Genomic DNA, 11,950 nt, shown 5'->3' on the forward strand with positions numbered 1-11,950 from the left:
GTGATTATGTTGGGAACATAAAGACCATTGACAATGAGTATGAAATATGTTTTGCATTCTCGTGAACCATGATATTGGAAAAAGCGCAAACATGATTATTAGTAGCAGACTACCATTATGTTTAAAGATACATATGCATCCAACAACTTTGCAATGTTTAACATTATCAACAAATGTATGATTTGAGTTATGCAATATAAACCTTATAAAGCATAAGCCCACACTCCGTTTGTTGCATGAATATGTTTTGCATCGTCAAAGACTAAATAAAACATCTCAAGTTTGTTACATAACCAAACGTTCACATGTATATTAATACCGTAAACATTTCCGAAAACATATTGTATTGTGCATGCCTTGTGTGGATCCAAGTAACCTACACCTTATGACAGGTGAGCAAAGCTTAATAGTTATTGTGAGCTTTCTAATGCCCAATTACGAATTAATGGCCAACAAGCCCTCGAGGGGCACATTGGTATAACACGCAATAAGCATGTGTGTACTTTGTTGCGTAGAGAGTTTTGTGACTCGCACATGGTGTAAACATATAAGCTTTAGCGTCAACTTCATAAGCACAAAAAGGGCCAAAATAAAACACAGAGATGTTTCATGCCACTGTTCAACATATACGAACGTATGCAGGCAATGTGCTTTCCCTTATGTTTCCCAGGCGGGTGCTCAACATTCCGACAACTTTTTCTTGGTGTTCAACGACTGCAATTCCAACAGGGACAACAGTAGCTCATTAGCTCCTAAATAGAGCATCTCAAAAGCTAATGTCCGATACCGAGGCCAACGCCGCCAACGAATGATGACAAGACAACTAATAAATGATGCTAACTCATTAGGTCCTAAAATGCTTCTTAGGACCACTTGAGCCAAGACTCACATGCAGTGTGTGTGTGTGTGGCCTTGTCACTTGTGTGAGTGAGAGAGTGTGGCCTTTGGAAGCTTATTATTATTACTATTATTATTATTATTATTATTATTATTATTATTATTATTATTATTATTATTATTATTATTACTACTACTACTAATTATTATTATTATGTGGAGTTTTTTGACCCTTTGGTTGGGAACACACAAACACAAAGGCATTAAAAAGAGTAGAGTGCTTTCATATGAGAAGGAGAGAGATATTTAACATTACAGAAGAAGAACAACAACAACAGACATGATGATGATGACTGAGAGAAGCTGCACATTTAGCTCCCCTGTCGCTCTCTGTGCCACTCTATTTTTAGGGTTTGGTGCCTTGGAGAAAGGTCGCAGTACCTATAGAAAACCATAAACTTTTCACCTTTTTCGTTGTGGGTTTTTCTTAGGGTTCAGATCTCTCTCTCTCTCTCTCTCTCATGCTCTGTTTTTAGGTTTTGGTGCCTCGGAGAATGTCATAATACGAATAGAAAACCATAAACTTTTCACTTTTCTCGCTGTGGTTTCTCAGTGTTTTTTTCTTAGGGTTAGATCTCTCTCTCTCTCACTCACTCTCTCTCTCTCTCTCTCTCTCTCTGTTTGTGATGTTCGGTTATTAGGGTTTGGTGCCTTGGAGAAGGCCATGGTGCCAATAGAAAACCATAAACTGTTCGCCTTTTATGTTGTGGGTTTCTCAGTGTTTGTTTTCATACGGTTTAGCGATCTGCAGAAAGTCTCCTGAAAACAAAAACACCCCTACCCTTGTCTCCATGTGAGAAATGGAAGTAGAAGCTCTAATTTCTCTGTCATTACGATGGATGCTATGGATTTCATCAGAGTGAGTGTCTCCTCCTTGGCCTTACGATTTAATGAGGCAGAAGAAGCTGCTGCTTCTTCTTCTTACTTTTGTAAGATCAAATTACATGATTTCCCTATCCAAACAGCAGTGATTCCAGTACTAAACCCTAAAACAATTCCTAACCCTAACCCTAAGACTTACTCAGGTCCCGACCCTAACCCTAACGCAAACAACAACTCGAACCTGAACCCCTGCCCCAGCCCTAATTTGGTCCATCAAACTTCAAGGACCAATTCTCGCACTTATCATCGAATTGGAGGTTCCGAAGATGAACAAACTTATTTTTCAAATAGTATCAGAGCTAACTTTTACTTGGACAAACCAGCCCTAAGCAAACTATTGCATCACAATCTCCATTGCTTTGGAGCTTATTCTTCTTCTTCGTCATCATCTTCTTTTGCTTACCTTGAAATTGTTGTCTTTTCGGGAAGCCAAATAAGGGGAAGGCGAAGAAAAAGAGAAGAAGCAGAAAGTAAAGTGAGACAAATAGGAAGCCTCAAGATTAGGGTTTGTCAAGAATGGTCAGAAGGTAGGGTTAGATCCCTGGAGGTATGCCATGGATGGACCAGCATTAATGGGAAGAAAAAGACCGAGTGTAATAGTAGCAAAACTAATAATGCCGAAATTCATCTTCTTGTTAAAGTAGAACCTGACCCGAGGTTTTTGTTCTGCTTTGATGGAGATCCTGTATTAAGCTCCCAGATTGTGCAGACTTTGGGGAATTGTAAACAACCTATCTTTAGTTGCAAGTTTAGTCGAGACAGGAGCTCGAGAAGTGGGTACGCGTTTCTGTTTCTGTTTTCTTTCATTGCTATCAATTTTTTTATTGTGTCTTTAACTCTTATTTATTAAGAAAAGAACAACCCTCTCTTAATGTAGATTGGAATCTGCTCTTTTCCATGAAGTTTTCATTTAATTCTCAAATCAAGTTTAAAAAAAGTCAAGCTTGATGAAGTGTGATGTGATATATTGTATGTGCAACTATAGGTTGGAGGATGCTTTCAAGGGATGGGCAATTTCATCAAACAGAGAAAAAGAGAAAGAGAAGAAAAGGGAACGGAAAGGATGGCTTGTTATGATCCATGATCTATCTGGCTCCCCAGTTGCAGCAGCATCTATGGTGACACCATTTGTGCCTTCAGCAGGCTCCAATCATGTGAGTCGATCTAATCCGGGGGCATGGCTTATCCTCCGATCTGATCCTGGTGGTGTAAGTTCTTGGTGTCCATGGGGTCGATTAGAAGCTTGGCGAGAACAAGGTCTAATCAAAGGTGGAGTTGGGTTTAGATTCCAGCTTGTTCCAGAAGGTGGTGGTATCAACATCAACAGCATTAGTGATGGCATCTTAATTTCGGAGACGGTCATAAACACAAACAAAGGTGGAGAATTTTCTATAGATACATCAAAAGCTTGTCCCACTCTTTTGTCTCCTACAGGTAGTCCACAAAGTAGTGGAGATTTTGCATTCAATATGGCCGTTTGTGGCTTGGATGGTTTTGTCATGAGTTGTACTGTTGGAGGAAAAGGGGGTCGAAGTTATAATAAGGATCGAATGAAACCAGAAGTCCAAGTTGCAGTACGCCATCTCTCTTCTGTGGAAGATTCTGCAGTCTTCATGGCTTTGGCTGCAGCCATTGATCTTAGTATTGATGCCTGCCAGTCATTCACAAGAAAGCTTAGGAAAGAGTTCTCTGATTAGCTTGTTTCTTAGAATTTATTAGCTAACCCACCTTTTCATTAGGGAACGTGGCAAATTTTGCAATACAAATGTATGAAGGCACTTTTACATGTTTTATTATTAACTTCTCCATTTTGTATGTATCTGACATTGTAGCCTTATTAAGCTGTCGGGATCAATCTGCACTATATAGAAGCAATTTTATACCCCATTTTGATGTGTATTCTCTTTCATTGTATTCTGTTTCCTAAATTGTAAAATCCTTCCTGGATAGATCTGACTGTCGGATTATTCAAACATTGTCTCTATGATGGCACTGTAAGATCTACTACGACTGATTCTGTTACAAGCTCAAAACCAAGTGAATTAGCTGTTGTGTCTAGTTGGACTGCTCTTGTTAGGAACTCATTGCCCTCAATAAAAGTGAGACATTACAAATAATGTAAATAGCATGTTATAACAAACTCGCATTAAAGTGCTGGATTACAAGCTCTATGCTTCACATGCAATACAAGAAGTCAAACCTGACAACCTGATATGTAGGAAATTTTGGAATTTATGGTATATACTAATGTGTAAAATAGTAAAACCTAATAGCGATACAATGAATCTGTCAATTCTTAAGGAGCTATGACATGATCCAAAGGAAAAGAAATCCAAATGATCGCCAACAAACTGGTATGGGCATTGAGAAACTAAATTCACAAGAATACTAGTTGAATAGCCAGCCAATTCATGAGAAAGTATGACTTAAGAATCAAAATAGACATTGAGAAGTTTGTGTGCAAAAAATGTATCTAAATGATTGAAGAAATGTACAATACAACAAAAAAATTCTCAAGCATTTGAATCTAAAGAACCAGCGATGTGATTGCCATAAGCAAAGCAACCTGAAAAGGTTTACTCATTACCATGAGATTTAGGATAAATTTGATGAGATGGTAGCAATTTTCTATGTAAAGACACTAAAAGTTCCATTAATGAGATTAGGATGAAATTGAGGAGTTGGTGAAGCAGTTTTATGCACAAAGATTCTATACATTCCTTAATTGTCATAGGTGTATACTTGGGCAAGATATCTCTTTCCTCACATTATTCAAATTCCTTAATATAAACAACCGTAATATATATATATACATATATCTCATTCTTACAATGTTTAGACATCTTAGACAATCATTGCCTCATTGAAAAGAGATGTATTGTTGTACCTTAGAACTTAACCGTGACACACAAAGACTCTCATTGCCACTTATACCTCAATATCACCTTCTCTCACCAAATTTTTTTCATTTCTCCTCATAAGACATCTAAGAAGTGTCTAGGAGACTCCTTCGGTTATTGATTTAGTTCCTTTCTCATCCCCAAAGAATTTGGGGGCAAAAACCAAACATTTCACAAGAGCTTACTATGAATCCAAATATTTTCCATGAAACTTATTTGCTCCCTTCATGAACATGGGTTTACAGCATTTAGATCTTATGCTTCTTTGGAGTTATGCTACTTCACACTCAGTGGAAGGTTTGGCGCTTACATTGCTCCATATGCATAGTAGTAAATATCCTTTAATTGTCAGAGCAGCACGGTGACAAAGCAAATAAATTGTATGACAATGCAACATGTAAAATATGGTTGCAAGTGATGCAAAGAAAACGCCCTCCATTTCATGAAAATAATCGTAAATTTAGGTAAGGAAAACACCCTCCAGTTTAACAGAAAATCCAACAAAATTCTCATATTTTCTTACCGGTTTTTATTACCCATGGAATCGGAAGAAAATATTTACATACTTTTGCAGTTCCAAAATATAAAAGGGGCAGAAAACCTTATTGTTTACATCCTGATAGTGAAAAAATCATAAAAGAGGAAGATTTCCTGAGAGTTCCATTACACCTCCTATGTCATAGACGACAATCCAATAATATCCGATCATTTTCTAATAATGAAAAGCGAGCTTCGCCCATTGTTAATGAGAATTTTCAGCTTCTCAGAAGATAGGCCACTTTGATAAGTTAATTTTCATGATTTTAGCCAGTAATTATATTGATTTACTTATTTATTTATTTAGGTATAAATATATGACAGTTCGCAATAGTAACGACGAGAGATTCTCACTAGAGAGGAAGCTAGAAAAATAGTAGTAAAAGAAAACTAGATTTCTCAAGAGTGACATTAGACCTTGGATGGAGTTTGACGACGTCGGCGAGGGGTGGAGATTGGTAGTGCATTCGTTTCACGCTGAGACGCTGACATGGCTTTAACAGGAGTAGCTCTTAATCTTGCAGAGCGCCTCAACCCTGTTGACTCTGTATCATGAGATGCAAGAGTATATTCAGGACATGCATAACACTCTCAGCCAACAAATTCTCATTTCCACAGGAACATGCAACGTTCTCATTTGCACAAGAGAGAAAGGTATAACATTCCCATTTACGCAAGAGTTTCTGTAATAATCTCATTTATATATGAAATGCACATTGCCACTTGCCGACAACAACAGCAGCAAAGCAACATTCTCGTTTTCACAAGGCATAAAACAGTCATTTAAACAAGAAATTTACCTCTTTCTCATTTACGAGGAAAATAAAATTCTCATTCCCATTTACGCAAGAGAAACATATAACATTACCATTACACAAGAACGTCTGACATTCTCTTTTACCTAAGACAAATATACAGCATTCTTATTCACACAAAAGAAACATATCAAGTTCTCATTTGCAAAAGAGAAATGTATTTTGCGATAAGAGCAACCTAACCATACTAACTTACATTAGAAATTTATAATATCACCATTTACACAAGAAAACTATATCTACCTGGTGTTGCAACAAAAAGATTGACGTTTTCCATGTCCAAGCTTGAATTCTTGTCGGGTGAGGAAGCTACCTGAACATTGAACAAAGCTTTTCCATGTTATACGAACATCCAAGCCTTCATTACATTGCCTTTTCACATACAGTTATGAATAAGAAGCTTGCGAAAGACTGACAAAAAAAGGAAGGGATTTTCTAACCAGCCCCACCTCTTCCACTATTTTCTTCACATATCCTGATGTTGCCATGTCTGCATTACTTCCACCACGTTTTGTTGTAGCTTTTCCACGCTTTCGGACACTTGTGTCAGTCTCTTTTAATGATAATGATGATGAGGATACAGAAGTAAGGGCTGCTGAATCACTCCTGGACTTTGGCAGAACTGCAGTTGTAGGTGAATGTGTTCGTCCATTTGAACCCTCTATACTCTCACCTGTTTTAGGAAAAAGGATACATTCATTTCCTATTTTTAACGGGAACAAAACACACGTAATTAACTACAAGTTTTCTACAAGTTGTAGAACCTTCTTATAATTTCCTATTGCTTTATCTACGAAAAGAAATATTATCTGAGTATTAAAGAAACAAGTCCTACACATTGCTCACAACTGTATTACCAAATTTGCAGTACAAAATCTGAACGAATATACAAATAAAATCTACAATATTCCTATATAGCTTTGGTTTTTCCTTGTATTTCCTATCGGTTCATGTATAAACTTAGTTGTGAAGAGAAATTTCGCAAGTACTGACAATCACCTTCTGCTTCACAGGACACGATGTTTGATTTCTGTATCTCAACCTTCTGGTCCATTTCGGGTATGGCCATATCCTCAAAGCGCAACATTGTGGAATCCTTTAAGTTATTATCAGGACATGATGATGAAGTGTCAGAACTATTTTCATCGTTGATTGCAGATTGAGCTGTTACTCCACTATTTCTTTTATCAGTATCCAGTTCATCATAGAGATTAAACTCACAGAGAGAAGATGCAGACAAACATGTCGAGACATTTGGTTCTTTGTCACTGATTCTGTTATCTGCCTCTAAAGCGATGAATTTTGGCTCTAGAGTGCAACTAATCAATTTATTAGAATCATTTTTGTCTTCCTGACACAAGGTCAAAACCTCTTCCATAGACTCATTTGCACCAACTTCCTTCAAAATCTTATTACATACATCCACACTTGGTTTAGATCCACAGGATTCCATGTGACATAAATCCAAATTTTCCATATCATCCAAATTTATGTTCAATCCACTCGATTCCATTTGGTATAAAACAGAATTTCCCATATTGTCCTTTTCAACTGCAGAATCCAGGCCGATCTGTGAGGCTTTTAACAAGCAACTACTTTGAGGAGGGGATGCTATTACGACATTAGAACACATCTGACTTTCTACCACAGAAGGACTGTCAGTGAAATCCATACTAGACATTATGCATGAAACCACCTCCCTGGTAAGACTATCAACATCCATTGCTCCAATATGACCTGCATACAGAGTTTGGTTAATGTAAACCATAAAATTAGGATATGTTTCAAATTGTGGTGCAACTATAAAATGTATGGAGGTTTAGTCTAGTGGAAACTATGGGGAAAACTTCACCTGGAATCAATGGAGATCCATTGATGTCGATGATCTCCTGCAATGAAAAGAGAAGTTTATATGTTTTTAACTGACCTTGAACGGGATTATGAAATGTGATACTTCCTTTAGCAGGGTTGCCTTTTTACAGTGAACGTCACTCTACTCTTCCAAAATCTCCATTCACATTTTCAAAATATGCAAAAGTTGTAGAAAGACTATAGATGGCAAATATGACTTCATACCTCACTAGTATTCTTTGCATCTGGTTTATGTTTCAGCGGTGTACTTTCTTCTGCAGTAACAATTAATAAACTAGATTAACTCAAAAGAAAGATAATTATGAAGTAGACATAAAAAATAATGTTATTTATAAAATTATTGATACAGACTCAACAATGTGGTGAACGCTCAAAAACATATTCGAGGCAATGAAATTATAAGAACTTGTAAATAGTAATGAAGATAACACAATGATATCGGCGAAACTATACCTATTCATGATAATGCACATGAATGAGACATATCATGCTGCATATTTATTTCACCATCGTCACTATCACAGATGTCGAAAAGATACCTTCAAATTTAACTTTTATTAATTCGAAATAAGAGAGATAACGCTATTTGTAAAACGTTCAATATAGTCTTAAAAATTTGTTGTATGTTTACAGGATCGTAGTAGGCCATAAAATTATACGAACTTCTAAATAATAATCAGGGTTACACATTTATAATAACCAAACTTTTATCTAACCCAGGCATTTGTTTACATCAAATCAGATTAGAGCTATCAAAATGTATATTCATTTCTTCATGCAGCTAACAAAGGCATGTCGTCTAAATGTGCTTACTCTATCAAAACGCTGTATTCTTTGAACAGAAAAATCATTTCTATTATTTAAGATGAGGAACTCAAAAACAGTGAGAGCAACACATCGCTGTGCTGCATTGTTTTTTGGAAATAGCGTCTCTGAAATTATATCAAGAAAAGAGAAGGATGAACATCTAAGAAAGACATAACTTCCTTGCCAGCTGCTGAGTGAATCTAATGATGCTCATATTCCCTTCTAACTTATACAAAGATACACATACGTATATAATATTAATGGTAATAAATGACTAAGGACCTGATTCATTCACTTGCTCCCGAATGGAATGCTCCACAGGAACGTTGCAAGCATATGGTGACTCACAAACACCACTAGCATCAGAATTCGTAGAGATTTCAGATTCTTGGACATCTTCAATGATACCATAGCAGATTAGCACTTGTTTGGTTGCATCAGAACACAGCGAATATCGTTCTACATACGCAACTAGTTCTTCTTTGAGGAAATTTCTAGGCTGTCAAAGTCAAGAATTCACTTAGTGAAAATCCACAAGCAAATTTTGCAACAGGTATCTCATGTATTGTCAGACTCATTCATCAATATTACAGAGACAAGGTATAACAATATTTACCCACCTCTGCATCACACTCAAAGGCAAGCCGAAAAAATCCCATAGCTACAGTGTGTTTCTCTATTGCTTCAGCTAGTTTGACTTGCTCCATCCAATAATTAGCAGACCTGAGCATTCTTATTGCAGCTTTCTTAAACACGTGAGGAGAATCCATCTTTTTGCGAATTGGAAAGCTATTGGCTTGTAAGCTTGTAGTAAGGGGAGTCTTTGTAAATCCTTTAATTGATGGCAACGTTTTATCACTAGGTATACGCGCAACAATCATGCTTTTAGATGTCTGTCTAGATCCCTGATATGAAGATCGTTTACTGAACATTTCGAAAGAGTTATAAGCAGCTGAAACGGAAATATGACTTTCTGGTTTTGTGCCTGCAGTCTTAGATGATATAGAATAGCGCCTGTTTGGTGTGATTATCGGTTTCTCGTTTTGTTTCCTGGTCAACGTTTCTTCTCCTTTTCTGACAGAAGGCGTAGAAATCTGCTCGCTGCTTCAGACAAATAAAAACATTTGATTCAAGAAGAAATTAACCAAACTCAATACAACTATAAATTATGTGCTTAAGATTGATGTTTTATAATACCTTCTTGACACCGCATTTGTTCTTGCTGATCTTTCAAGAAATGGTTCTTTCTTAATCCCAGATATCCTTGATCGGGCAGGCGCTAAAACATGACAATTTTCAAGCATCACATATCGGTCCCTCAAGAAATATCGTTTCGTTAATCCTCGATATTTCCACTAAATTACTCGTTATGAGGTAGCAGAGGAAATATAAATAAAATCGTTTTTTGTGTCCTGTCTTTAGAATGAGCTAGGAGGGGAGCCATAATGGAATTCAAAAACGCAGATAAAATCAGAATATGGCAATTACCAGACGGCAGTATTCAAGGACAGGTTTATACCACAATGAAATTTCACATTTTATGACAGAGAATTGACATTAAGGAAAAAAGAGAGAAAGAGAGTAAGGTTTTGCCAGATCACTCCGCTTCAAAGGCATTTCACAGCATCTCAATGAAATCAAAACGATCTAATTACAGACAGAGATTTTACACAATGCTATTCCAAGAAGCAAAGAGAAGTAATACAAGGTCGATTCTTTCCTTTCTCTGGTCATCTTCAAGAAACAAGCTAAGGAGGAGCCGCCATGCCCGTTGATCAAAGGGACACAGACAGACAACAAGATGACGATGGATAAAGGAAATGGACGTGATGAGAGAATTACCAGGAAAGGGGGTGGGAGGATGCATGGAGAACCTTGCTCTCTCAGCTTCTGCCTGGTCTGCAGGCCTTCGAGGAAGATGGATATGGCTGGCACAGAGAGAGAGAGAGAGAGAGAGAGAGAGAGAGAGCGAGAGAGACGGCCCTCGTTCGCGCGCTTACGATCCTAATTTAAATATTTTGGTTTCACACTTGTCCGGACAAAGACAAGAAAATAAAAATTCATAATAAAAGGCGTTCCTTAGAAAGCCTTTTGTTTTGTACATATATGTAAATTTGGAATGTATGCTCGGGAAATTCCATGCAATTAGTGGGATGAAGCCATGCATTCGATTCTCACTTGTCTGATTAAATATTTTGGTTTCACACTTGTCCGGACAAAGACAAGAAGATAAATAATAGGGAAAAGTACCAGGATACCCCTGGAAGTTCGTCTATTTACTAGAATGCCCCTGAAAGTTCCAAATTTACTAAACTACCCCTATGTCCAAAAAATTACACTTTATAAAGTAATTATACACTCAAATCTACAAGCCCTATTTAGCAAAGATGGAAGAAATGGACCCAAACTAGCCCTATTTACGAAATATTTGAGTGTATAAATTACTTTATAAAGTGCATGTTTATCTTATACAATAAGATTTGAGTGTATAATTTCACAGAACTTCCAGGGGTATCCTGGTACTTTTCCCTAAATAATATTCATAGTAAAAGGCGTTCCTTCAATAGCCTTTTTGTTTGTATATGTATGTATACTCGGGAAATTCCGTGAAATTAGTGGGATGAAGCTATGCTTTCGATTCTCGGGAACTTCTATTGGCTAGATTGATATTTTTCTCGCAGCCCTGAAGACTTGTCAATTCCTTCTTTTGACCCTCGATGCTATCATCGCCTGTATTGTCCTATATTTTTTTTGCACGGGCTTTCCATCCCTTTGTGACATGGAAAACTTGTTATTTCTCTAACCTTGAATGTCTTCTCACTCCAATGGGATGTCGCCTCACTCGATCAATGGGCTAGCTTTGCGTGTTTTTCTACTTAACCCTATGTATCGAAGTATTCTAGATGAAACTTGTGCATCATAGAAAGACCTACAAGATAACCTATGTATATAATGGGGAAGAGAGTATTTTGTTGATGCAGCCCTACTGTTATTCTAATCACGTGGATGGTCTTCCCAGAGCCCCAAGTCAAAGCAACATTAACCTCTACGTTTTGCTTTAGGGACAAAAAAGTTTCTCACTTCATTTCAACACTTCTATGAATTACTTCCTTTTCACTTCTTTTGAGAATAATCTTATCATCAAAGTTGCAAGTTTCCAAGCCCATGATAAATTTGATCTTATGACAATGAAACATCTAGGAAGTGTAATATGATTTATATGTTTCCACCTTTACAATA

General features: G+C 37.0%; 2 protein-coding genes across 4 annotated transcripts; one reads left to right on the plus strand and one right to left on the minus strand.

The window, feature by feature from the left end:
- Positions 1-1,326: 1,326 nt before the first annotated feature.
- On the plus strand, positions 1,327-3,666 carry LOC147854387 (uncharacterized). Its single transcript, XM_087331062.1, has 2 exons — positions 1,327-2,556; positions 2,765-3,666. Exons 1-2 carry the CDS (start codon positions 1,733-1,735, stop codon positions 3,474-3,476), a joined length of 1,536 nt encoding a protein of 511 aa, XP_087187188.1. The 5' UTR covers positions 1,327-1,732; the 3' UTR covers positions 3,477-3,666.
- A 1,507-nt stretch (positions 3,667-5,173) lies between these two features.
- Positions 5,174-10,673, minus strand: LOC147854388 (microtubule-associated futsch-like protein). Of its 3 annotated transcripts, none has more exons than XM_087331059.1 (10): positions 10,553-10,673; positions 9,908-9,989; positions 9,331-9,811; positions 8,993-9,209; positions 8,108-8,157; positions 7,884-7,920; positions 7,031-7,768; positions 6,472-6,704; positions 6,275-6,344; positions 5,174-5,761 (listed from the first exon to the last, which is right to left on the minus strand). In XM_087331059.1, the coding sequence occupies exons 1-10, from the start codon at positions 10,575-10,577 to the stop codon at positions 5,628-5,630; spliced, it is 2,067 nt and encodes a 688-aa protein (XP_087187185.1). In that variant the 5' UTR covers positions 10,578-10,673; the 3' UTR covers positions 5,174-5,627. The 3 variants fall into 3 exon arrangements, with proteins under 3 accessions (XP_087187185.1, XP_087187186.1, XP_087187184.1); XM_087331060.1 differs by having other exon boundaries at positions 6,481-6,704; positions 9,331-9,814; XM_087331058.1 differs by having other exon boundaries at positions 9,331-9,814.
- Positions 10,674-11,950: the final 1,277 nt, after the last annotated feature.

The sequence above is a fragment of the Azolla caroliniana genome, unplaced genomic scaffold (assembly GCF_043228905.1).
Source record: "Azolla caroliniana isolate FFs.n. ecotype wild unplaced genomic scaffold, voAzoCaro1.0.p SCAF_15, whole genome shotgun sequence".
Taxonomy (NCBI): domain Eukaryota; kingdom Viridiplantae; phylum Streptophyta; class Polypodiopsida; order Salviniales; family Salviniaceae; genus Azolla; species Azolla caroliniana.

What these genes read in the sequence shown, in the direction of transcription:
- LOC147854387 (XM_087331062.1), top strand. Translation starts at nt 1,733, where the DNA reads ATGGATGCTATGGATTTCATCAGAGTGAGTGTCTCCTCCTTGGCCTTA. An exon ending in GACAGGAGCTCGAGAAGTGG is followed by an intron (nt 2,557 to 2,764) that starts GTACGCGTTTCT and finishes GTGCAACTATAG; the next exon opens with GTTGGAGGATGCTTTCAAGG.
- LOC147854388 (XM_087331058.1), bottom strand. Translation starts at nt 10,577, where the DNA reads ATGCATCCTCCCACCCCCTTTCCTG. An exon ending in TGGATCTCCATTGATTCCAG is followed by an intron (nt 7,769 to 7,883) that starts GTGAAGTTTTCC and finishes CTCTGTATGCAG; the next exon opens with GTCATATTGGAGCAATGGAT. An exon ending in TCTTTTTGTTGCAACACCAG is followed by an intron (nt 5,762 to 6,274) that starts GTAGATATAGTT and finishes CTCATGATACAG; the next exon opens with AGTCAACAGGGTTGAGGCGC.